This window comes from Bombina bombina, chromosome 7, assembly GCF_027579735.1.
Source record: "Bombina bombina isolate aBomBom1 chromosome 7, aBomBom1.pri, whole genome shotgun sequence".
Lineage (NCBI taxonomy): Eukaryota > Metazoa > Chordata > Amphibia > Anura > Bombinatoridae > Bombina > Bombina bombina.
The window spans coordinates 346,440,232-346,466,672 of record NC_069505.1 but is presented as its reverse complement, the minus strand read 5'-3'; the positions used below and the strand labels follow the sequence as shown (position 1 = coordinate 346,466,672).

The 26,441-nt window shown below is 39.5% G+C and overlaps 1 protein-coding gene across 1 annotated transcript in view; it reads right to left on the bottom strand.

Annotated features, from left to right (window-relative positions):
- Positions 1 to 26,441, bottom strand: part of LOC128666417 (fibulin-2) — a 282,635-nt gene that overhangs the window by 4,742 nt on the left and 251,452 nt on the right. Inside the window, exons 10-12 of the mRNA XM_053721016.1 lie at positions 19,594 to 19,710; positions 16,509 to 16,637; positions 6,418 to 6,541 (exon numbers count right to left, since the gene is read on the bottom strand). Coding sequence (XP_053576991.1) covers positions 6,418 to 6,541; positions 16,509 to 16,637; positions 19,594 to 19,710 — 370 coding nt within the window. The remainder of the gene's footprint in view (positions 1 to 6,417; positions 6,542 to 16,508; positions 16,638 to 19,593; positions 19,711 to 26,441) is intronic.

The following is a 26,441-nucleotide window of genomic DNA, read 5'->3' as shown; positions in this document are numbered from 1 at the left end:
GAATACAAATAAACTGAGGATTAATAGATTAAGCATTTTTAATTAAATAGGAAAAAGGAGGGCACAATTTTTTCCCACTCTTTTTTTGGGGGGGGGGGGGGTGTCGCTTCAGATTTCTGTGCGTACCCGAGATGATAATCCGGCTCTGCAAGTGATATGAGTCAATTTTTGCTCTGAGAGAGCTTGCCATGTTTATTTTGAGAGTTCTATCAGAGACATTGGATGTGCACCCATGCCGCGTTAAGAGTGCAGTCCATTATAATGTTTTGAATGTATTTTCAAGCAAAACATAACTAGCTAAAGGTACCACACAGGTGCAATTAACATGCTTTATTAAAAGTCAGCATGTGAGTACTGGAGGATCCATGAAGCGACACTTATGCCTATTATCTCTTGACCAATAGCTGTAACTAATTCTCTTTTATATTTTTAACATATGCATCTTTTTTTGTTAGAGTGAGTAACAGCTTTTGGTAGATTTGTTCATAGATTAGATTTTTCATCTAATCTACCCTGGCGATATAGGAAGGACCCTCTGGCAGAGCTACCTAATCGGGGTAGCCGGAGTCTGCCACAGGGTGGGACCCTGAATACTGGTGCTGTCGGGCATCAGGGGTGGCTACAGGCTGTGGTCACTTGCCAGCTACATAGCTGCAGTCGGCAGGGAGGAAGCAGGGAAATGGGATGTGGAACCAATCAACTCTAAGAAGTTGATTTATCTTTTGTCTGCATTTATCATTGCACAATCATTTCTGGTTAAATGCTTGTGCAATGGCGCCCCCTGCTCACTGGCGGTTAATTGGCTGCTAGCAGGGGCTGTCAAATAGCCAGACAGATAGCTCATTGTGCTAATTCACTGTGCAGAGATCTGTGGGGACCCGAGGGTTGCAGGTTCGATCCCGGCGAGGTCCACTCAGCCGTTCATCCTTCCGAGGTCGGTAAAATAAGTACCATTGAGTTGGGTAATACTAACACTAATACTATCAGCGCTGCAAGTCGGTTAAGTCCGAGGTTGTGCGCTAAACAAGTGTCCATTATTACTATTATCCCGATCATATCGTATCAGGATTTCAGTCCACCACCTAAAAGGTGGCAGAGAGGTTAAGGAGTACCTGCCCTTTATACCTTAAAGGGACTTTTTATTAAAAAATGACATGCTATAATGTGTGCAACATATATCCGTTACTTCTTGTAGTTCATCTTATTTGGGAGGCAACAATAACCTGTCCTCTTGTATTCATGAAGTTAAAGGGTTAATAAGGTCAAAACCGAAACGTGCATTTTAATTTTGAATTGAAGCATTATTATACTTCCATTAGCAGAAATGCTTCTAGTAAATGTTTTTACTGTGTTTCAGTGGCATTCACACATGTGCTGTGAGGGCCTGTGTATCAGTATTTAAGCTCAGAGAGCCACTTACAGTGAAAGAGTGGTGTTTTAATACTGATGCACAAGACCTCGCAGCATATGTGTACATGCGAGTGAAAAACAGTAAGAACTTTTACGAGAACCATTTTTGCTAATGCAAGAATATTAAAGAAAATGCTTCAGTTTAAAATTGATATGCGCCCATGCTCAATTTTGCATACTTAAGTACACAAAAATTTTGCATACTTAAAGTGATGGTAAATTCTCCCCTTTATAAAAATATTAGTGATATTTTAGATGTAGTGTCATTCATCAGTTGTAACGAAGATACGGTGGCCTAGATTTGGAGTTTGGCGGTAGCCGTGAAACCCAGCGTTAGAGGCTCCTAACGCTGGTTTTAGGCTACCGCCGGTATTTGGAGTCAGTCAAAAAAGGGTCTAACGCTCACTTTTCAGCCGCGACTTTTCCATACCGTAGATCCCCTTACGTCAATTGCGTATCCTATCTTTTCAATGGGATCTTTCTAACTCCAGTATTTAGAGTCGTGGCTGAAGTGAGCGTTAGAATTCTAACGACAAAACTCCAGCCGCAGAAAAAAGTCAGTAGTTAACCCCTTAAGGACCACAATGTACCCTGTATGTCACTCGTCGTTAAGGGTTTTTTCAGGACATAATAGCACAAGTCTAGCAAGAAAACGCTATTAATGCCCTCCCTCCAGCAGGCTTTGTGGAATAGAGCCGTCTCAACGCTGGTGGCAAGACCGCGCTATAAAACAATCACGTCCCAAAAAAAGGCCAGCGACATACAGGGTACGTCGCTGGTCCTTAAGGGGTTAAGAGCTTTCTGGGCTAACGCCGGTTTATAAAGCTCTTAACTACTGTGCTCTAAAGTACACTAACACCCATAAACTACCTATGTACCCCTAAACCGAGGTCCCCCCACATCGCCGCCACTTGATTAAATTTTTTTAACCACTAATCTGCCGACCGCCACCTACGTTATACTTATGTACCCCTAATCTGCTGCCCCTAACACCGCCGACCCCTATATTATATTTATTAACCCCTAACCTGCCCCCACAACGTTGCCCCCAGCTACCTACAATAATTAACCCCTAATCTGCCGACCGCAAAGCACCGCTACTTACGTTATCCTTATGTACCCCTAATCTGCTGCCCCTAACACCGCCGACCCCTATATTATATTTATTAACCCCAAATCTGCCCCCCACAACGTTGCCTCCACCTGCCTACACTTATTAACCCCTAATCTGCCGACCGGACCGCACCGCTATTATAATAAAGTTATTAACCCCTAATCCGCCTCACTAACCCTATAATAAATAGTATTAACCCCTAATCTGCCCTCCCTAACATCGCCGACACCTAACTTCAAACATTAACCCCTAATCTGCCGACTGGAGCTCACCGCTATTCTAATAAATGTATTAACCCCTAAAGCTAAATCTAACCCTAACACTAACAACCCCCTAAATTAAATATAATTTACATCTAACGAAATTAATTAACTCTTATTAAATAAATTATTCCTATTTAAAGCTAAATACTTACCTGTAAAATAAATCCTAATATAGCTACAATATAAATTATAATTATATTATAGCTATTTTAGGATTTATATTTATTTTACAGGTAACTTTGTATTTATTTTAACCAGGTACAATAGCTAAAATAGTTAAAATAATTACAAAATTACCTGTAAAATAAATCCTAACCTAAGTTACAATTAAACCTAACACTACACTATCAATAAATTAATAAAATAAAATACCTACAATTACCTACAATTAAACCTAACACTACACTATCAATACATTAATTAAATACAATATCTACAAATAAATACAATGAAATAAACTAACTAAAGTACAAAAAATAAAAAAGAACTAAGTTACAAAAAATAAAAAAATATTTACAAACATCAGAAAAATATTACAACAATTTTAAACTAATTACACCTACTTTAAGCCCCCTAATAAAATAACAAAGACCCCCAAAATAAAAAAATGCCCTACCCTATTCTAAATTACTAAAGTTCAAAGCTCTTTTACCTTACCAGCCCTGAACAGGGCCCTTTGCGGGGCATGCCCCAAAGAATTCAGCTCTTTTGCCTGTAAAAAAACCACATACAAACCCCCCCCCAACATTACAACCCACCACCCACATACCCCTAATCTAACCCAAACCCCCCTTAAATAAACCTAACACTAAGCCCCTGAAGATCTTCCTACCTTATCTTCACCATACCAGGTTCACCGATCGATCCAGAAGAGCTCCTCCGATGTCCTGATCCAAGCCCAAGCGGGGGGCTGAAGAGGTCCATGATCCGGCTGAAGTCATCATCCAAGCGGGAGCTGAAGAGGTCCATGATCCGGCTGAAGTCTTCATCCAAGCGGGAGCTGAAGAGGTCCATGATCCGGCTGAAGTCTTCTATCAACGGCATCTTCAATCTTCTTTCTTCGGGAGCCATCATCTTCCATCCGACGCGGAACATCCTCTTCTCCCGACGCCTACTCGCCGAATGACGGTTCCTTTAAATGACGTCATCCAATCAGCCAATCGGATTGAACTTTATTCTGATTGGCTGATTCCATCAGCCAATCAGAATATTCCTACCTTAATTCCTATTGGCTGATAGAATCCTATCAGCCAATCGGAATTCGAGAGACGCCATCTTGGATGACGTCATTTAAAGGAACCGTCATGCGACGAGTAGGCGTCGGGAGAAGAGGATGTTCCGCGTCGGATGGAAGATGATGGCTCCCGAAGAAAGAAGATTGAAGATGCCGTTTATAGAAGACTTCAGCCGGATCATGGACCTCTTCAGCTCCCGATTGGATGAAGACTTCAGCCGGATCATGGACCTCTTCAGCTCCCGCTTGGATGATGACTTCAGCCGGATCATGGACCTCTTCAGCCCCCCGCTTGGGCTTGGATCAGGACATCGGAGGAGCTCTTCTGGATCGATCGGTGAACCTGGTATGGTGAAGATAAGGTAGGAAGATCTTCAGGGGCTTAGTGTTAGGTTTATTTAAGGGGGGTTTGGGTTAGATTAGGGGTATGTGGGTGGTGGGTTGTAATGTTGGGGGGGGGTATTGTATGTGGTTTTTTTACAGGCAAAAGAGCTGAATTCTTTGGGGCATGCCCCGCAAAGGGCCCTGTTCAGGGCTGGTAAGGTAAAAGAGCTTTGAACTTTAGTAATTTAGAATAGGGTAGGGCATTTTTTTATTTTGGGGGTCTTTGTTATTTTATTAGGGGGCTTAGAGTAGGTGTAATTAGTTTAAAATTGTTGTAATATTTTTCTGATGTTTGTAAATATTTTTTTATTTTTTGTAACTTAGTTCTTTTTTATTTTTTGTACTTTAGTTAGTTTATTTCATTGTATTTATTTGTAGATAATGTATTTAATTAATGTATTGATAGTGTAGTGTTAGGTTTAATTGTAGGTAATTGTAGGTATTTTATTTAATTAATTTATTGATAGTGTAGTGTTAGGTTTAATTGTAACTTAGGTTAGGATTTATTTTACAGGTAATTTTGTAATTATTTTAACTATTTTAGCTATTGTACCTGGTTAAAATAAATACAAAGTTACCTGTAAAATAAATATAAATCCTAAAATAGCTATAATATAAATATAATTTATATTGTAGCTATATTAGGATTTATTTTACAGGTAAATATTTAGCTTTAAATAGGAATAATTTATTTAATAAGAGTTAATTAATTTTGTTAGATGTAAATTATATTTAACTTAGGGGGGTGTTAGTGTTAGACTTAGCTTTAGGGGTTAATACATTTATTAGAATAGCGGTGAGCTCCAGTCGGCAGATTAGGGGTTAATGTTTGAAGTTAGGTGTCGGCGATGTTAGGGAGGGCAGATTAGGGGTTAATACTATTTATTATAGGGTTAGTGAGGCGGATTAGGGGTTAATAACTTTATTATAATAGCGGTGCGGTGCGGTCAGCAGATTAGGGGTTAATAAGTGTAGGCAGGTGGAGGCAACGTTGTGGGGGGCAGATTAGGGGTTAATAAATATATTATAGGGGTCGGCGGTGTTAGGGGCAGCAGATTAGGGGTACATAGGGATAACGTAAGTAGCGGCGGTTTACGGAGCGGCAGATTAGGGGTTAAAAATAATATACAGGGGTCAGCGATAGCGGGGGCGGCAGAATAGGGGTTAATAAGTGTAAGGTTAGGGGTGTTTAGACTCGGGGTACATGTTAGAGTGTTAGGTGCAGACGTAGGAAGTGTTTCCCCATAGCAAACAATGGGGCTGCGTTAGGAGCTGAACGTGGCTTTTTTGCAGGTGTTAGTTTTTTTTTTAGCTCAAACAGCCCAATTGTTTTCTATGGGGGAATCGTGCACAAGCACGTTTTTGAGGCTGGCCGCGTCCGTAAGCAACTCTGGTATCGAGAGTTGCAGTGGCATTAAATATGCTCTATGCTCCTTTTTTGGAGCCTAACGCAGCCATTCTGTGGACTCTCAATACCAGATTTATTTTAAAGGTGCGGCCAGAAAAAAGCCAGCGTTAGCTACGCGGGTCGTTACCGACAAAACTCTAAATCTAGCCGGGTATAACTTATTTTTTAATGTAGATAAAAAATTCAAATACCCTGCGTTCCTCCGCCCACTACAAAAGTAAATTATTCAGTGAGCTAACTGTTTGAATTTTTGTCCAATCAGCGCTCTCCCCATATGGCACTTTTCTTATAGCTAGAGAGCTGATTGGAGAACAACCTTTGAAGTGGGTGAAGGAGCACAGGGTATTTGAATTTTATATCCATATTAAAAAGTAAGTTATATCGCATCTTCATTACAACGGATCAATTAAACTCCATCTAAAATATCACTAAGATTCCGGATCTCTTTTTATAAAGTGGAGCTTTTACCATCACTTTAAATACAATTATTAAAAATTTTGTTTACAATGAAAAATACTTTATATTTACCCTGTGTTTAATAATTGTTAAAAAAATCTATTCTCATTGCTTGTATTGTATATTAAGCCAAACAGTGTAAACTTACGCTTCTGAAAGTCTTCTATAGTTCTCAGGACAATCTAAGCTTAGACATTTAAAGCTTCCTTGGATATTGTAGCAGCTCTCTGTAGAAGTACAGTTATGTGATCCTCGTTCACATTCATTAATATCTTAAGTGCAAAAGAAAATAAGTATTAGACACAATCATCCAATAGTGATCTGCAGTGGAAAATACCAAATAAATGGTTGATTTACAAACATATATTAGTGCAGGGAAGATTAAAGAATGCATCAAACATTCTGCATAGCAGAAAATTCAGTTCTTGTAAAGCTGAGATTTAAATATTACAGTATATACAGTAACCAGAAGAGTGTTCAGCTCTGAATATGTCTGGTACAGTTTAAAAGGGTTTGGAAGTTAAAATTAAACTTTCTTGGTTCAGATAAAGTTGCACTTTTATTGGAGAGTTGCAAGTGAGAGGCCTTTAGTAAATATGTTTTGTCTTGTTACTTACAATATTATTCCATAAAGGTTTATTATTTTTTTACAACTGCTATGAACTGGTTTACTAACATATTGTGCACTATATACCTTCGATAACGTTCCAACAGTTAGATCCTAACCAAACACAAGATTTAGGTCTAGTTAAGATGTGCTATTCTACTTACTTTCTGTTATACTCTTGTGCAGAATGGGTCCTTATTTTGCTTTATGCTTACCTGGAGTATGAAGAAATGTATGTACAATGTATGAAGATTTTTTTTTTTTTTAATATAGATTTAGACAACATTTAGACAAAATCCCTTAAGGACCAGATTATTTAGCCTGACCCTATTAGTAGCTAAAACATGGGTTTTTAGCTATTTATCCTATTTATTATTTTGAGGGTTCATAGGATATGTTGTATTTGGTTGCTAAAATTACAGCTGTTCTAGGTCATAGATCTTTATGTATCTAGGCTAAGACAGCTGATGATTCTAAGCATTAGTTTACAGATTACTCCCTATTTGGGTAAAATCAGTTTGGTCCTATCCTTGAATCTATCAATAAAGATGTTACAGGTGGCAAAAGTTGTTTTTGGCCTAAATATAAGAAGGACAAGCTTAAACTGTACTCTTCTTATGACAAGCATCCATAATGAATTACTGAAGGACTTGCAAGCTTTCATTGAGGATCCTGTTATGGGGAAAAAACTTTTTGAACTGTCCAGCACTTCTTAGACCTCTGAGACATTCATCCCTTTTCCTGCATCAGAACAGAGCCAAGGGTTTTAAACCAACCACCTTTTTGTTCTAAATAACAAAGGAAGGTTTTATTCAGTTCTGGATATGAAATTGCAAAACTATTTTATGACCTTCATTCAGCAGTTATTGTTAGAAAGACAGTGTATTTCATGGCCATCACTAATGAGAATGGTGTTTCATCTTGTAACAATAATAACAATTAAAATATTTAGCCCAGCTATTCAGATAAAAAACAAACTAAAATATATATATTTGCGGCTTTTCCTTTTAGTGTTGACTCATCTCTTCTCAATAGTATTTCCCTCTTCTTTTGAAAAGATCAGATGTTAGCTATCTCTGTGACTTCATTTCTGATAAAGGTTTAATAAAGCTGGTGGCCTTTTATACTTCCATGGTTTGTTAGCCTTCAAAGCTATTATTGACGAATCAGTTGTTGCAAAAGTGTGCTTGTTCCATTAAACATTTTTCCATATTTTTTATGCAAGGTACAAGTTTGTTTTTTCAGACAAAATAATCTCCAAACTGTCCATGCAGTAGAAGATCTCAGAATCATGAGTTATCCTTCAATAAAAGGATGAAACTGAGCTTTCTAGAGATGTTACAGAAGATCCACTTGTTACCTTGTGCAACTTTGTCCCTCAGTTGGTGGTTGGTGGTCTAGAGTTTTCTGTAGCCAAATTGAACTGTAATCTCCAGAGGTGCTTGTTTGTTTGTAGTGTGGCTTATAATCACCTATCATTATAATATTAATGTATCAATTTACTCAATTGTTTCTGGTTTTGGATGGACATGTTTAGGAATAACAGCATTAATGATTAAATAGGAAGCAAATAACAGAAATAAATATGTATGTCTTTATAAAAGGTCTGCCATTTCAGGTCCTATAAAGTGCTCAATCTGGATAAAGAAAGATTTATTTTAACTTTCATACCCTTTCAATATTTAATATTGCTGCTTATGGTTGACTTTAGATTGTAGTGGACAAAGGTGTGGGGGTGTAATTCCATTTTTGGACCCAGTATTTTGAGTCAGTTCTGTAAGTGTGTTCATATTAAGGGGCCGATTTATCAAGGCCCGAATGGCCCCTGATGTCCGCTGCTCCTTAACTGGTCCGCTGCCTCTGAGGCTGCGGTCTGCAATGTGCCCGATCCTATGTGATTGGGCTGATTAACAACCCCTGGTAGCGGCCGATTGGCCGTGAATCTGCACATTTGCATGCACTGGTATTACTAAATTGAGCGCAAATATCGCTTTCACTGAAGCAATATTTTGCATTCAACTCGTAATCTGGCCAAAATTTATACAAACTTTGAAAAAGAACAAACTTTTCTATTAACTAAATTCTCTCTTTTTTAAAAGGACAGTCTACTCCAGAATTGTCATTGTTTAATATGATAGATAATCCTTCTATTACCCATTCCCCAGTTTTGCATAACCAACACTGTTTTATTAATATACTTTTTACCCCTATGATTGCCTTGTAGCTAAGCCTCTGCAGACTGCCCCTTATTTCAGTTCTTTTGACAAAATGCCCTGAGATAAGAGACGGCTTTGAAGGGCTTCAAAATTAGCATATGAGCCTACCTAGGTTTAAAGATACAACAACAGTCCAAAGGACAAACAGCACTGTACTTGATGCCAGTGATATAGGGGCCACTGCAAGCACCCCTCAAGTCACAAAAAACCCAGTCTTAAGAATAATCTTTGTCTTTTATTCCAACTTCATGGCACACAACAGCAACCAGCAACGTTTTGGGTTATTCACCCATAATCATGCTAATACAGAGTACCTGTGTGTTGCTCCTTATATACCTCCTACATTAACTCTTTAATCACTTTCACATCTCAAATACAATTGATGCTGCCACCTAGTGGTCAGAAGTTTTCCATCCCCATACAGGGAAAACATTTTGTATTAAAGAATTTTACACGTGTGAATCATCCTTTGTTATATATATTTAATAAAATGCCCATGCTCTAGGTCTGGATTTATTTATAGCTGAAACGACACGAAAAATCAAAGACAGACTGAGCCAACACAGGTCTAACATCAGATGTGGTGACAGAAAGCCTGTCACTTCCTAGAAGCAGGGCACAATATATCACAATTAAGATGGCAGATTATAGATAGTGTGGGCCCTTTAAGAAGAGGTGGTAACAGGGAACTATTGCTAAAAAGAAAGCATCATTTTGGATTGATAAGCTAGACACCTTGCACCCTAAGGGACTCAGTAGGGAAATAGATATGTCTGTGTTTCTTTAAACTGAATATAATTTTTTCAATTTTTTTAACAAAATGTTGTGAATTAAATTCTATATTGTTGGGCAAACATTTAGTTTTTTTATATAAAAAACTCTTTTAACATTGCTGTATGTAAAACTGTTAACTGTAACTCTGACCATTAGGTGGCAGTATCATTTGTATTTGAGATTTGAAAGTGATTAGAGTTAATGTAGGAGTGTCAGGGTTTTTTCCCTGTTGTGTTTGCCATGTGCTGCTGGCAGCCATTTTACTCACCTCTCTTCCTGACTATGGTGCATTGTGGGGGATGCTGCTCATTTCCTGCACTTCCTTTTATGGCCAGACTGGTGTGCATCATCCATGTGAGACAGGATGCAGTCTCAGAATTGTGATGTCATCACTTATTATTTAAAGGGCCTCTGTTCAGTATGCTTTGCCTTTGCGTTGTCTCAGACCTGTTTGTGAGAGTTCCTGTGTATTACCTGGCTGCCTGACGTCCTTCCTGGTTCCTGATCCCTGGCTTGTTCCTGACTCTGCTGTTTTCCTTGTTCCTGATTCGGGCTCGTCTGACTATTCGCTTTGGCTCCTGACTCGGCTCGTCTGACTACCATCTCTGGTTTTGACTCTTGGCTTGTTATTTGACTTGTGGACTTTTTATTATTTTTTGCTATTAATAAAGGTGTGATTATTTTTGCACTTCTCGTCTCAGTCTGATTCCTGGCACCCTGACATTACGCAAAGGCCATGAATCCTGATGGTGCTAATAATCCACCTTTACCTGCCATCATTTCCAGGATGGATGAACAGGATCACCGCTTGGATCAATTTGCACTAGTCCTGCAAAACCTGCTGACTTGCACTGCACATTTGGACCAAAGTGTCCCGCAAGTTATGGCTGCTCCTGTTTCCGCTGCTGCACCTGTGCCTACCAGGAGCATGTCCGGTTCTGCACCTCTACCTCAGCGATATGGAGGCGATCCTATTCAGTGCAGAGGGTTTTTGAACCAGGTGGGCATTTAATTTGAGATGTTACCTCAGGCGTTTCCCTCTGACAGAGCTAAGGTGGGATTTCTCATCTCGTTACTCTCTGACACAGCTCTTGCCTGGGCTAATCCCTTGTGGGAGACTAATAAACCTGTGATTTCAAATTACCCTAAATTTGTGGCCTCCTTTCGAAGGGTATTTGATGTTCCGGCTCGCTCCTCCTCTGCTGCTAAATGACTCATGTCCATTCAGCAAGGTACAAGATCTGTTGCTCAGTATGCTATTGAGTTCCGTACGCTTGCCGCAGAGGTAGGTTGGAACAATTAAGCCCTTGTTGCCGCCTTCTTTCATGGGCTCTCTGATGCGATTAAAGATAAAGTTGCTGCCAGAGATTTACCAGAGGATCTCGAGGCATTGGTGCCTTTTTTGATCCTAATTGACATCAGACTCAGAGAGATTCCCTCTTTCAAGGAGCGCTTGCGGAAGCCTCCTGTTCCGTGGTCTCCTACGTGTTCTTTCCCAACCATGCATCCCTCTCCTCCCATGCCTCCTGGTCCCGAGTCACCAGGTACTGTTGAGCCGATGCAGCTGGGATTTACATGTCTCTCCGCGGCGGAGAGGGCCTTTAGGAGGAGGGAGGGGCTCTGCCTCTATTGTGGGTTACAGGGCCACCTTTTAAAGTCTTGTCCTTCATGGCCGGGAAACGCTCACACCTAAGGTCCTGTCGGAGGCAGACCTTGGGTGGTTTATCCTCATCCCCGGAACAACTTAAGGAGAAACCTTTGGTCACGGTTGTCCTTTCCTGGGTGGACTACTCCATAGTCACTCAGGCTCTTGTTGACTCCAGTGCTGCGGGCTATTTTATTGACAGTGCTTTTGTATCAAAGCACTCCATTCCTGTTTTGCCTCGGTCCGTTCCGCTTGCTATTGAGGCCATTGATGGCAGGCCCCTTCAGCCCACACTCGTTACTCACGAAACTGCTCCGTTAGCCATGGCTGTTGGGGCTCTCCATTTTGAAACCCTCCAGTTCCAGGTGATAAACTCTCCACATTTTCCAGTTGTTCTGCGTTATCCCTGGCTCCAAAAGCACAATCCAGTCTCGACTGGCGCAGGTCCGAAATTTTGTCGTGGTCCATGCAATGTATTTCCATTTGTCTTCGGAAACCAGTTAAAGTCTTGTGCACTTCTTTGGTATCTCATTTGCCAGAGGAGTACCGAGAGTTCCTAGACGTGTTTGACAAGTTGCGTGCTGGTATGTTGCCTCCTCACCAGTCTTACGATTGTGCCATAGACCTGCAACCCGGAGCCATTCCTCCTCGGGGCCGGGTGTACCCTCTGTCTGTTGCAGAGAATTGTGCTGTGGAGGAGTATGTTGCCGATGCTCTGTCGCGGGATCATCCGCAAATCCTGCTCTCCTGCAGGGGCTGGCTTCTTCTTTGTGAAGAAAAAGGGTGGTGAGTTAAGACCATGTATCGATTATAGGGGTCTTAATCATCTTACCATTAAGAATGCTTACCCTATTCCGCTTATTACGGAACTCTTTGACCGCCTCAAGGGAGGTACTGTCTTTACTAAACTTGATTTGAGAAGAGCGTACAATCTCGCTAGGATTAAGGAGGGCCACGAATGGAAAACAGCATTTAACACCAGGAGCGGGCATTATGAGTATCTTTTAATGTCCTTGGCCTATGTAATGCTCCTGCTGTTTTTCAGGAATTTATTAATGATGTCCTATGAGATATGTTGCAACAGTGTGTTGTGGTGTACTTAGACGACTTCCTCATACACTCACCCACACTTGAGGCTCATCGTTCTGATGTTACATTGGTTCTTCAGAGACTACGTGAGAACGGCCTGTTTTGTAAACTCGAGAAATGTGAGTTCCATCAGACTCAAGTAACGTTCCTAGGTTATGTTATCTCCGTTGCAGGGTTCTCCATGGATCCTGACAAGTTATCTGCAGTTCTGCAGTGGCCTCGCCCAGTTGGTCTTCGGTCTATTCAACGTTTTTTGGGGTTCGCCAATTACTATAGAAAGTTTATTAAAAACTTTTCTTCCTTGGTGAAATCTATCACAGACATGACCCGTAAAGAGAATGATCCACTCCATTGGTCACCTACTGCCATTAAGGCCTTTGATAGTCTTAAGACTGCATATGCTGCCACTCCAGTTCTGGCTCATCCTAACCCTGTCCTGCCTTTCGTTCTTGAGGTCGATGCGTCTGAGACTGGAGTAGGTGCCCTCTTGTCTCAACGTCCTACGCCTGACGGTTCCTTGCATCCGTGTGGTTTCTTCTCTAAGAAATTGTCTCCAGCAGAGTGCAATTATGAAATTGGCGACAGGGAATTACTGGCCATAATTTTGGCACTTAAGGAATGTAGGCTTCTTCTCGAGGGTACTAGCGTGCCAGTGCTCATTCTTCCTGACCAAAAGAATTTAACTTATCTATCTGAAGCAAAACGTTTGTCGCCCCGACAGACCAGATAGGCACTATTTTTTTCTCGGTTTAATTATGTGGTCTCCTACCTGCCTGGTAGTAAGAATGTTAGGGCTGATGCCCTCTCTTGACAATTTTCGCCTCTGTCCAAGGATGAGTCTGTACCTACTCCTGTTATACCTCCTGACCATATTTTTGCTACCATACGTACTAATTTGACTTCTCCCTTGGGGGAGGAGATCCTGGCTGCACAAACCAATGCACCTCCTGAGAAACCTAGTGGTAAGTGTTTTGTTCCTGAGAATCTTCGAACTAAACTTTTGCACACTTACCACTATCCTAAAGCCGCAGGTTACCCAGGCAAGAACCAAATGATTTGGTCTGTGACTCAACAATTGTGGTGGCAAGGTCTTCATTCTGATGTTGCTGCGTATGTTGCCTCCTGCTCAGTTTGTGCACAGAATAAGACTCCTCAACGTCTTCCTGTGGGTCTTCTTCAACCTATTGCTAATGGTGAGCGTCCTTGGACACATATTTCCATGGACTTCATTGTCAAGCTCCCTGTTTCCAATGGCAATACTGTTATTCTTATGGTGGTTGACCGTTTTTCTAAAATGTCACATTGCATTCCCTTGATGAAGCTGCCTACCGCTCAGGAGCTTGCTTCAATTTTTGCCCGGGAGGTCTTCCGTTTACATGGGTTACCCAAGGAGATAGTGTCGGACCGGGGTAGCCAGATTGTCTCCAGATTTTGGCGTTCCTTTTGTGCTAAAATGGGGATCCAGCTTTCCTTCTCCTTGGCATATCACCCTCAATCCAATGGGGCTGTGGAACGGTCTAATCAAGCTCTGGAACAGTTCCTCCATTGCTATGTCTCAAATCACCACAATAATTGGTCTGAACTGTTACCTTGGGCAGAGTTTGCTCGTAATAGTGCTATTAATGCTTCCTCCAAGTTATCTCCGTTCATGGCGAATTATGGGTTTCAACCATCCTTGTTGCCCGATTCATTCATGTCTCAGGGTATTCCGGCTTTGGGGGAGCATCTCTGGCAACTCTGTTCCACGTGGGTGCAGATTCAGGATTGCCTTCATCATTCTATGCAGCGACAAAAGTTCCAGGCTGATCGTAGGCGTCTGCTCGCACCTTCCTATCAGGTTGGTGAGAGAGTTTGGCTGTCCTCCCGCATCTTGAACCTTCCAGAGGAGTGTTCTTGGGTTCCCTCCTCTGATGTTCATGCTCCCGCCCTCCTCCGTGCCTTCCATGCCCATTTCCCCAATAAGCCTTTTGTCCTCTCGCGGGGGAGGGGTCATTGAGGGGAGGGTACTGTCAGGGTTTTTTCCCTGTTGTGTTTGCCATGTGCTGCTGGCATCCATTTTACCCACATCTCTTCCTGACTATGGTGCATTGTGGGGGATGCTGCTCATTTCCTGCACTTCATTTTATGGCCAGACTGGTATGCATCATCCATGTGAGACAGGATGCAGTCTCAGAATTGTGATGTCATCACTTATTATTTAAAGGGCCTCTGTTCAGTATGCTTTGCCTTTGCGTTGTCTCAGACCTGTTTGTGAGAGTTCCTGTGTATTACCTGGCTGCCTGACGTCCTTCCTGGTTCCTGATCCCTGGCTTGTTCCTGACTCTGCTGTTTTCCTTGTTCCTGATTCCGGCTCGTCTGATTATTCGCTTTGGCTCCTGACTCGGCTCGTCTGACTACCAGCTCTGGTTTTGACTCCTGGCTTGTTATTTGACTTGTGGACTTTTTATTATTTTTTGCTATTAATAAAGGTGTGATTATTTTTGCACTTCTCGTCTCAGTCTGATTCCTGGCATCCTGACAAAGAGGTATATAAGGAGCAACACACAGGTACTCTGTATTAGCATGATTAAGGGTAAATAACCTGAAAACGTTGCTGGTTGCTGTTGTGTGCCATGAAGTTGGAATAAAAGACAAAGATTATTCTTAAGACTGGGTGCTGTGGACTCTGTTTTTTAGGTTTAAAGATAAAGATAAAAAAGTAAATTTGATGATAAAAGTAAACTGGAAAGTTATTTAAAATCACACGCCCTATCTGAATCATTAAAGTTTAATTTTGACTAGTCCCTTTAAGATAGCACCTCACTTGTAATCTAGCCCTAAATATATAGGTATAGATATACTGTATATTGTACCAAAAAACCCATAAGATATCTGTAGAAATATTTATTTATGAATAAATAGAACATATTCTGCTATGTGAAGAACATTGGAATGTGAAATATTCATATTTTCATGTTAGGTTAGCGCACTTGAGAAAATGTGATCAGGTTTGCGCATGGTGTATTATTTTACCTTTTATCTTCTAAACAGCCTTCCAGTTCCTATATGCTGTGTGGGGTGATCACATCCTGAACTGTGACCAGGAGCTCTGGCCACTCTATACTATATCTCCAGATTACATGGGTCCACTTCCAAACTGACATTGTTTAAAAATGACATGCACTATCTGAATAATGAAAGTTTACTTATGACTATAGTGTCCCTTTCATTTATGTTTTCGGGCCAGATAACCAAAAGTTTGCAAGCAAAAATGTGAAAAAAACACCTTCAGCTTCACATGGACAGTCTTGGCGCAATTATAATAGAAAATGGGCTGACACTGCATGTGGTGAACTATCTCCCATAGAAATAATGAGAACTCTCTGCTATGTAAAAGTTCGCAATAGACGACAAAGTACACGGGGAGAACACACCTTAAAATCATTGTTATTTTCATATGCATAGGTTTTCCTTTCAGAGTAATAAGGGGGAAATTTATCAAGCTGAGGTGGACAGGAGCGCCGCAGCTTGCCTCTGGTAGGCTAAATTTCCCTGGCAGAATTAGTCATTGCACACAAGCGCTATTTTGCCCTTGCGTGCAATCCCGCCCCCTTCCCGTGCAAGCCAATAACGCGCAGGCAGGAGCTGTCAATCTCCCCGGTCGGATGAGACCAGGGAGATTGAAATGGTGGCAAAAGGGTAGGATGCCCGCTGCTTGTTAAATACGGCGTGCAGATTCTCTTGTGAGAACCTGAAGTCGTAGGCAGGCGAAAGCCTGCGGAAGAGAAGGATAAATTGACCCCTGAGTGTTTTGAGTATTTTGATAAATGCTCACCACCTTTTAATTTGTGAAAATAAACAGTGAGATCTGTATTTTTTTATACATATTCAGATTTTATATCCTAAAAAACCTTCATGCCCATCTTTACCTTTACATGTTCGTCCATTTGCCAACATTTCGTAGCCATAGTCAGGACAGGCGCACTTGTAGCTGCCAAGTGTGTTAACACAGCGGAAAATACAAAGACTTCCAATGTTCTGAAAACATTCATCAATATCTTGAAAAGAAAGAAAAGGAACAAAAAATTAAAATACATGAGTCAACATAGATAACAAAATTATTTTAAACAACCTGCTTATCAGTTATTGGGTTAAATTAAATAACGTTAACAAGTTTGTTCTAATCACTGTGCTTGTGACTTTCTAATACTATTGCAGTCATAAGAAAAATAATTGTGAGTTGTGTACGCAGTCCCATGAAAATGAATAGAGCTTATATCTGTATGGACTTACAGTTGGTTGAGGGTTATATTATGGCTGCACTCCATATCATTTTAAAAATTAAATAAGTATATTTAGGGATTTAAAAACAAACAATAAAAATTTTTAAACTGCAATTGATTCATTTTAAAATTCTAAAATATTCCTACTTGAGACATTCTCACAACTTTTTAATGGTGAATCATGTATTGATTTTCAAATTGAAAAGGTGAAGATCTTTTTTTTTTATTTCACTATAAATTTCTGTAAATCTTTATCCATACCCAAGAACCTGTTCAACCTCTCATTCCAAGATGCATTTGGCATAGCAAATATTAATTAAACTGTATTTTAAAATAAACCGAGTATTGGAAGTCTAATGTAACTCATACACTTTATAATAAGTTCAATAAAATATTGAATGAAAAAAGTAATTAAAAATCAAGCGCCATAATATCAGTCTGTATCGAAAAAGACCGGGGTAGATTTATTAAGCAGCGGATGTTGCAATCTACCCCCGAAGTTTCAGATCTGCCTGAAACTTAAAGGGCACTGAACCCAAATTTTTTCTTTTGTGATTCAGATAGAGCATGTAATTTTAAGCAACTTTCTAATTTACTCCTATTATAATTTATTCTTCGTTCTCTTGCTATCTTTATTTGAAAAAGAAGACATCCAAGCTTTTTTTTTGGGTTCAGAGCTTTGGACAGCAGTATTTTATTGTTGGATGAATTTATCCACCAATCAGCAAGGACAACCCAGGTTATTCACCAAAAATGGGCCGGCATCTAAACTTACATTTTTGCATTTCAAATAAAGATACCAAGAGAATAAAGAAAATTTGATAATAGGAGTAAATTAGAAAGTTGCTTAAAATTTCACGCTCTTACTGAATCACAAAAGAAAAAATTTAGGTTCAGTGTCCCTTTAAGTTAAGAAGACTGCTGCTCCTTAAAGTGAATGTAAATTTTGATGCTAAAGTGCCCGGTTTTTAAAAATTCGATTAAAAACAGGGGCACTTTAATTCATCAAAATTTACATTTCACTTGTGTTGTGAAAAAAAAACTTACCTTTAAAACTTGACAGCTGCTCCAGCTTCCTCCACCCGTCGCAAAGCCTCTTCCTGGGTCTAAAATTAGGAATCTGGCTTCCTCCAATCATGGTGGGGGGGGGGAAAGTTGTGATTGGAGGATGACCCATCCATCATTTCTGACATCAGAAATGGCTTGGACCACCGGAGGAAGCTGGAGCGGCTGTCAAGTTTAAAAGGTAAGGTTTTTTTTCACAACAGGATTGAAATGTAAATTTTGATTAATTAAAGTGCCCCTGTTTTTAATCGAATTTTTAAAAACCTTGCACTTTAGCATCAAAATTTACATTCACTTTAACTCATCCGCCGCCTCTGAGGTGGTGGACTGCAATCATCCCGATTTGCACGAATGTGCAGGGGGCGGCATTGCACAAGCATTTCACTAGAAATGCTTGTGCAATGTTAAATGCCGATAGCGTATGCTGTCGCCATTTAGATATGTAGGGCGGATAAATCTACCCCTAAGGGTGTATTTGTTTACATGCTTGATATATACCTCATATATGCTTGAAGTTTTTAAATGTGAGTGTGATACTTTACTTTGATTACATTTTGGGATGTTTTTATAACCTATACTTAGAGGAGTTTGCGCTTCTTTTTCCTTTGTTTTTTTGTCTAAAATATTGAATGAAACATGATTTATTTTACTTTAGATTATGTAATTAATTTTAGAATGCTGTAAGTAAAAAAAAAAGCTACAATTAAATCATCATCATCCTCTATTAGATTTGTTTAGTCTGTTATATATTTATATTTTACCATAAACCTTTCTCATTGTATATATCTACCTTTATACCCAGCTCTACGGAATTTTGGGCGCTATACTAATAAAAAATAATAATAAGTGGCTAAGTGTAATATTATTATTATAGGTTATTTGTAGAGCGCCAACAGATTCTGCAGCACTATAAACATGGACGGTATACAAGGTAGCAATTATAAGGATCAAAAGGGTAGAGGGCCCTACCTAGAGTCGCACTGTTGTAGTCAGCTGTTATGAAGGTGATCTGCAAGCAGTTGGGCTCTTAGGCTTACATTCTAAGGGGGTTCATGGCAGATAGCAATGGAGGAGAGGAACTGTTATTAGGAAAGGTTAGTGTAGGTTGTATGCATCCCGGAACAGAAGAGTCTTTAGGGAGTGCTTGAAGCTTACAAAACTAGGGGAGAGTCTTGTGGAGCGAGGCAGAAAGTTCCACAAGCAGGGAGCCAGTCTGGAGAAGTCCTGTAAACGGGAATGTGAGGAGGTAACAAGAGAGGAGGAGATTTTGAGCAGAGTGAAGGGATGGGAGAGTATCTGGAGACAAGGTCTGAGATATAGAGGGTAGCAGTACAGTTGAGGGCTTCGTGTGTCAAAGTCAGAATTTTGTGTTTAATCCTGGAGGCAAGAGGAAGCCACTTAAGGGATTGGAAGGGTGGTGCAGCAGACGAAGAGCGACGTGTAAGGAAGATGAGCTTGGCAGATGCAATAATTATGGATTGTAAAGGAGCTAGGGGGACCAGAGAGGACGGAGTTGCAGTAGTCAAGGTGGGAAAGGGTAATATCTTTTTAAATAGATAGAATTATTGTGGGTTAAACTAATCTTTACAGATCTTTATTCTTAATCACCAACAGAAACACAAATTATAGATCATCAAACTGTGTAACTACCAAAGGCATATTGTACCTTCACAAGTGACGCCATCATCCGCAAGCTTGTATCCTTCCTTGCAGTAGCACTGATATGACCCATATATGTTAGAACACTCTTGGTTACATGGATTGTTTGCACATTCATTGATATCTATACAAATAGATAATAGTTATTTTAATGCAAAGAAAACATAGTGATAAAGTCCTTACTGAAATAATAAACAGGTAATATTTTAAGACAACGCAACTTAACCAACTGAACTATTGAATTTGATCAGATGGGGAGTTGCTCCTTTGCTGACATCTAATACAGCAGAATGATATAGATATTTGCAAAGGGATTCAATCATCTATAACAGCTGTGTTTCACACTTCTAGTGCACAACAGGCAACGTACGTAATATTTTTTCACTTCTTATCTTGAGTCACATTATGCTATGCACCTTAAAGAGAAAGTCTAGTATAAAAATAACATACGTTTTTGCACATTTTATGTTTTGAACTTTTTTTTTCCCACTATGAGCTAAATTCTGAGTGACGTACTGTTGTCTGCGCAGAATTGATATTGGGTTTTTGCGGCTGTTTGCATGCAAGTTGCGCATGAGCACAATTGCGATTTTCGTGACTTCAGAGTTCTGGTTAACTGTTACATGAGTCAAAATAGTCACAAAACACTTCAAAATTTAAAAGTACAGTTACACTCATAATAACACTATCTAATAAAAATGATTAAAAAGAAAAATTGCACAAAAAATGTATAAGGGCTCAAAGACATGAGGTCTTAGGTTTTAGAAAAAAAGGACTGCAAAGGGCTTTAACATAGAGATACATACATATACACATCTAAATATGTATATGTATTTATATATATGTTTATATGTGTGAACATATGTATTTATGCGTGTATATATATATATATATATGTATTTACAGACATGTATACACATATAAACACATAAATACGGAGCAGTGAACAAGTGCTGTTGAGCACGAAACATATCTGCTGCACAGGATTCCAGCAGTCCTCATTCACTATGTGCAACTGTCAATAAGCAGAGACTTTGCTGTTGACATTTTTGTCTGTTTAATAAGCAAGTATTTGGAATAAAATTTGAACTTTTGTTACCTGAAGGAGTGCCCGAACATCCTTTGTTAATATATATATATATATATATATACTGTATATATATATATATATATATATATATATATATATGTGTGTGTATATATATATATATATATATATATATATAAAATATATGCATTGCTATACCCATCCCCTAGCGCTCGGGTTCGAGTAAATGGCACACTATCAGACGCATTCAAAATCACGAATGGCACCAGGCAGGGGTGCCCTCTGTCCCCTCTTCTGTTTGCCATCTCGATAGAGGCCCTGGCTCATAAAGTCAGACATAATACTAAAATAACGGGTGTAAAAGTGGGAGATACAGAACATAAACAAGCCCTATATGCGGATGACATTCTGTACACCCTCACAAACGTTGACTTATTGGTCCCGGAGCTCCTCTCAGAGATAGAAACATATGGTAACCTTTCCAACTTCCATCTTAATTTAAATAAATCGGAACTCCTTAACATTAGTGCACCCCCTGAACATATACAGAAATTAAAGGCAGACCATAAAGTTTCGGTAAACACTAAACAGCTAAGATACTTAGGTATATATCTCACACCTAATCCTCGAGACCTATATAAAGATAACTATTTAAGACTGCGAGATGAGATCATAAGAGACTTATCTTCCTGGAAAAACAAACCCCTCACATGGTTGGGCAAGATAGGAGTAGTAAAGATGAATATTCTTCCCCGCATACTTTATCTACTGCAGACAGTCCCGATCTCACTTCCGAGGGAATACATACACCAACTGCAAAGGGTACTAGAACAGTTTGTTTGGTCGAGCACAAAACCAAGGATCCCTAGAAAAACAATGTATCTGTCTGGGGCCAGGGGAGGCCTGGGTTTTCCTGACCTGTCGGCCTATAGGAAAGCTATACTATTACAACGTATAGTTGAATGGTCTCAAAACACAGCACATAAAGCATGGGTTAGACTAGATGGTCAAATTTTTAATCTAAACAATGTAGGCACACTGGCATGGATACCGCCATCACATTGGCCCAAGATATTGAGCAAATACCATATAACATCGGAAATACTAGGTGAATTGAATAAAGTAATAGCCACCAACTCACATATTTCAACCAGAGCTTCTCCGCTCCTTCCAATAATTGAGAACCCTGAATTACCATATTATAAAATTGGCACACACCCTGGCAGACCTTATCACCTCAGAGATGGCTGCCTGAACAGCATCTTAGAGAACGGAAAGCTATACACTCAACAACAGATGACCGAGGTAGATTGCAATATCTTCTCTTCTTGGTTCAGATATAACCAAATGGTACATTTCCTAACATGTCACGCGCACAAATAAAGATTGGGTAGAGTTCCCACCTCTTTCAAACAATTATGCATTACAAACAGGCCACAAAGGCGTTTAATCTCACTTATCTATAAATTAGTGTCAGACCCGCCTGACAGTCCTCTCCCCACCTATACCAGAGCCTGGAACAAGGAGCTTAGTATAGATATAGAAAAAGAGGCGTGGATTAAATCGTTTCAATTGACAAAACACTCTTCGGTCTCAGCAAATATACAGGAGATACACTTAAAACTGTTGTGTAGATGGTACCTTACACCAGCTAGGCTCCATAGGCTGTACCCTAAGGCTAGTACCCTTTGCTGGAGAGGGTGTGGGGAACATGGTTCGCTTCTCCACATTTGGTGGTCCTGTCCGAGAATTATGGGCTATTGGAATGAAGTGATTGAACAGGCTTCAAGAGGCTGAATATTAGCATCCCCTGTAAACCCGACACGATGCTCTTCCTGAACATCCCTAAATTTAAAGAATCATACAAACAGGCTCTTATGCTGATAATGATCACGGGGGCTAAACAATTAATCCCTAAACAATGGAAAACATCCAACATCCCAACATTAGAAGAGTGGCGAGCTGCAGTGGATGATCTGCTGGTGCTCGAGAGGTTACACTATATCAAGACAAATCAGATGGTCACACATGAATTAATGCTAGCTAGCTGGAGAGGAACACCTGTATAACCAGCAGGACACAAGAGTACATCCACATAGTCTGGGATTCCTTTTTTTTTTCCCTCTCTCCCTCTTTCTCCACCTCTGAAGTCCCCCCTTTCCCTCCTTTTCCATTTCACTCCTAAATCTTTGCTTAAAGGTATATTATTTGTCACACTTGGTCAACTATTTGACTTGTTTATTGTTCAAGTATATCTATGTTGTACAAAGAAAAATGTTGAAAATTCAAGCTTATAATGGAGACACAAGTACCTGGTTAAACCTAGACTTCAGATCTGCATTTACACTGGGACTGGACTTTACCCACGAAAGAATAGATCTGGTTATATGGACATTACTCTTTCCATTGTATCAATAATACTTGATGTCTCCATTTTGTTGTATTGTTGAATGTTTTGCACAATAAAGCTTGTTTAAAAAAAAAAATATATATATATATATATATATATATATATATATATATATATTTGCATTGGAACCCTTTGTAGTTAAGTTGGTGAAAACATGTAAAATCATATTTATGCATTATTCATATTTAATAAAGGGTTTAATTATGTATTTAATAAATATTATACATTCAAATGTTCTGCTCATAGTGGAATATGTTTATGTATTATATATATATATATATGTATGCATGTATAAATATATATTTGTACAAATAGCCATCAGATATATATTTAAACATCTCTCTAAGAATATATACAACATATTCTGCTATGTGCAGAAAATTGAATGTTGCTTTTTTAAATAACCCGCAATTTTGTTTGCGCGATTTGTGGGTGTTCGTTTTTTTTGCCACCATTGAAGTCTATTGGGGTAATGTGATTTTGCGTTCACAACTTCTCAAAGTCTATTTGTTACTGCGACTTTGCAAACACGAGAGTGCAAACATTTTACTTTCAACTCGCAATACAAGAGCAAATCTCCGAGCGCAAACTGCCGCTCCACTCGTAATCTAGCCCAATATATTTAACCCCTGCAGAGGAGTTAAATATATAGTTAAAGTTGTTCTATTTCACTCCAGATAAGGATACATCTGGTGAATCATTCAGGAGCTGTATACAGTAACAGTTAAAAGTTTAGACACACCTACTCTTCCAAGTTTTTTACTTTTCATACATTTCAAAATAACAGTAAAATCATCAAAAAAACAACATAATTGTAAAGCTATTTTATATTTCAGATGCTTCTAAGATGCTACCCTTTGCCTTGATACCAATTTTGCACAGTCTCTGCATTCTCGTAATCAACCTCATGGGCTTCTCTCTGCACTGTTCTCCACCACCTAAAGTGGAGAATTTGAATCTCGACGTACTCTTTTAACTGAGGAGATTGACAGCTCCTGCGCTCGTGTGCAATGGTAAATGTGGACAGCGGATAGCTGCCTACTAGAGGAGAAGTAGGCCTTTGTGACTGCAAGGAGTCAATATTTGCCAGCAGTCACAAAGGCAAAGTCACATGGAGGGGAAGGCATATTGAAACCAAGTCGCACCGGACCCTTCTGATACAGTATCTATCTAGGAAGGAGGTCTGAATGTGTTGCCTGTTGATAGCCGCTGGGACCCCAGAGTGACAGACATTTATTGCCTTTTTATTTTGCAAGAACTTAGCTTTTTTAAAGAATATTTTTGTTATTAAATATTGGAACCCCTACAACAAATACAGTATTGGATACATTTGAGCACATCACTTAGAGCTATAGTTGCTCAAAATCATGTGAGTAGTTTTCCTATTGTGCTTAAAGGGATATTCTCATATGGTTTAACACTATGAAAGTTTCTCTCTATTTTCTTTGAGGTACGAAGAAGATCACCTTTTGAATATCATCCCATGATCTTATAGTGCACAGTGTTGTATGGTATAATTTCCTTCTTTTTTTCACTTGTATTGTTTGATTATACACACTGTTATAATTTCTCTTGTAAGGTGTATCCAGTCCACGGATTCATCCATTACTTGTGGGATATTCTCCTTCCCAACAGGAAGCTGCAAGAGGATCACCCACAGCAGAGCTGTCTATATAGCTCCTCCCCTAACTGCCACCTCCCAGTCATTCTCTTGCAGCTCTCGACAAGGGAAGTAGCTAGAGAGATGTGGTTAATTAATGTAGTTTATCTTCAATCAAAAGTTTATTATTTTCAAATGCTACCGGAGTTGTACTATTTTGGCTTCAGGTAGAAAGGTAAAGAAGAGTCTGCCTGAAGTTTTTTGATGATCTTAGCAGTTTGTAACTAAGGTCCACTGCTGTTCTCACACATAACTGAAGAGATGGGTAACTTCAGCTGGGGGAATAGCGTGCAGGGTTTCCAGCTCTGAGGTATGCGCAGTTTTAAATTTTTCTAGAGAGATGATAAGCTAGAAAATGCTGACAGTACCTGATTTATTTAAGGTAAGCCTGATTACAGTGATTTAATAACGACTGGTATCATGCTTGCTGTAAAGGGTAATATTTTTGTTATTTACTCTCATTACTTAATAGATATAACGTTTGCTTGATGTATATAAACGTTTACTACAAATGGTGATAAAACTTTATTCTGGGGCCCAGTTTTTCCACATGGCTGACTAGATTTTGCCTAGGGATAGTTTTTTAAGGCCCTCTCACTGTGAGTACATGTTGGGAGGGGCCTATTTTCGTGCCTTAATTGCGCAGTAGTTTTGCAGCTTGAGACATCCAGCTTCCCTGAAGGAGTCCCCTGACATATAGGACCCCTCTACAGGGTTTTTGTGCCTTCCAAAGTCGTTGTATGGGCAGGTAGGAGCCACAGTAGAGCTGTGGCAGTTGGTTGTGACTGTTTAAAAACGGCTATATCGTTTTTTTGATCCGGTTTTGAAACTAAGGGGTTAATCATCCATTTGCAAGTGGGTGCAATGCTATTTCAGTCTATTATACACACTGTAAAAATGTTGTAGAATTTACTGCTTTTTTTCACTGTTTTGCAGTTTATGTGATTGTTTTTTTCTCTTAAAGGCACAGTACCGTTTTTATTTTTTGCTTATTCACAGTTATTAAAGTGTTTTCCAAGCTTGCTGGTCTCATTACTAGTCTGTTTAAACATGTCTGACATAGAGGAAACTCATTGTTCATTATGTTTAAAAGCCATTGTGGAACCCCCTCTTAGAATGTGTACCAAATGCACTGATTTTACTATAGATTACAAAGACCATATTCTGGTTTTAAAAATGTTTTCACCAGAAGAAATTGACAAGGAGGAAGTTATGCCGTCTAACTCTCTGGGACTAGAATAAATACAGAGCTCTCTGACACTTTAGTGGCTATGTCTGATACACCCTCACAATGTACTGAAGCTGAAGCAGGGGAGCTTCAATATGTGGGTGATTTTTCTGATTCAGGGAAGATACTTCAACCTGATTCTGATATGTCTACATTTAAATTTAAGCTTGAACACCTCTGCATATTGCTCAGGGAGGTCTTAGCAACTCTGGACGACTGTGACGCTATTGTAGTCCCAGAGAAATTATGTAGATTGGATAAATACTATACAGTACCTACTTACACTGATGTTTTTCCAATCCCTAAGAGGTTTTCTGAAATTATTACTAAGGAATGGGATAGACCAGGTGTACCGTTCTCTCCCCCTCCTGTTTTTAAAAAGATGTTTCCTATAGACGCCGCTAAACGGGACTTGTGGCAGATGGTCCCTAAGGTGGAGGGAGCAGTTTCTACTCTAGCTAAGCGTACCACTATCCCTGTCGAGGACAGTTGTGCTTTTCTAGATCCAA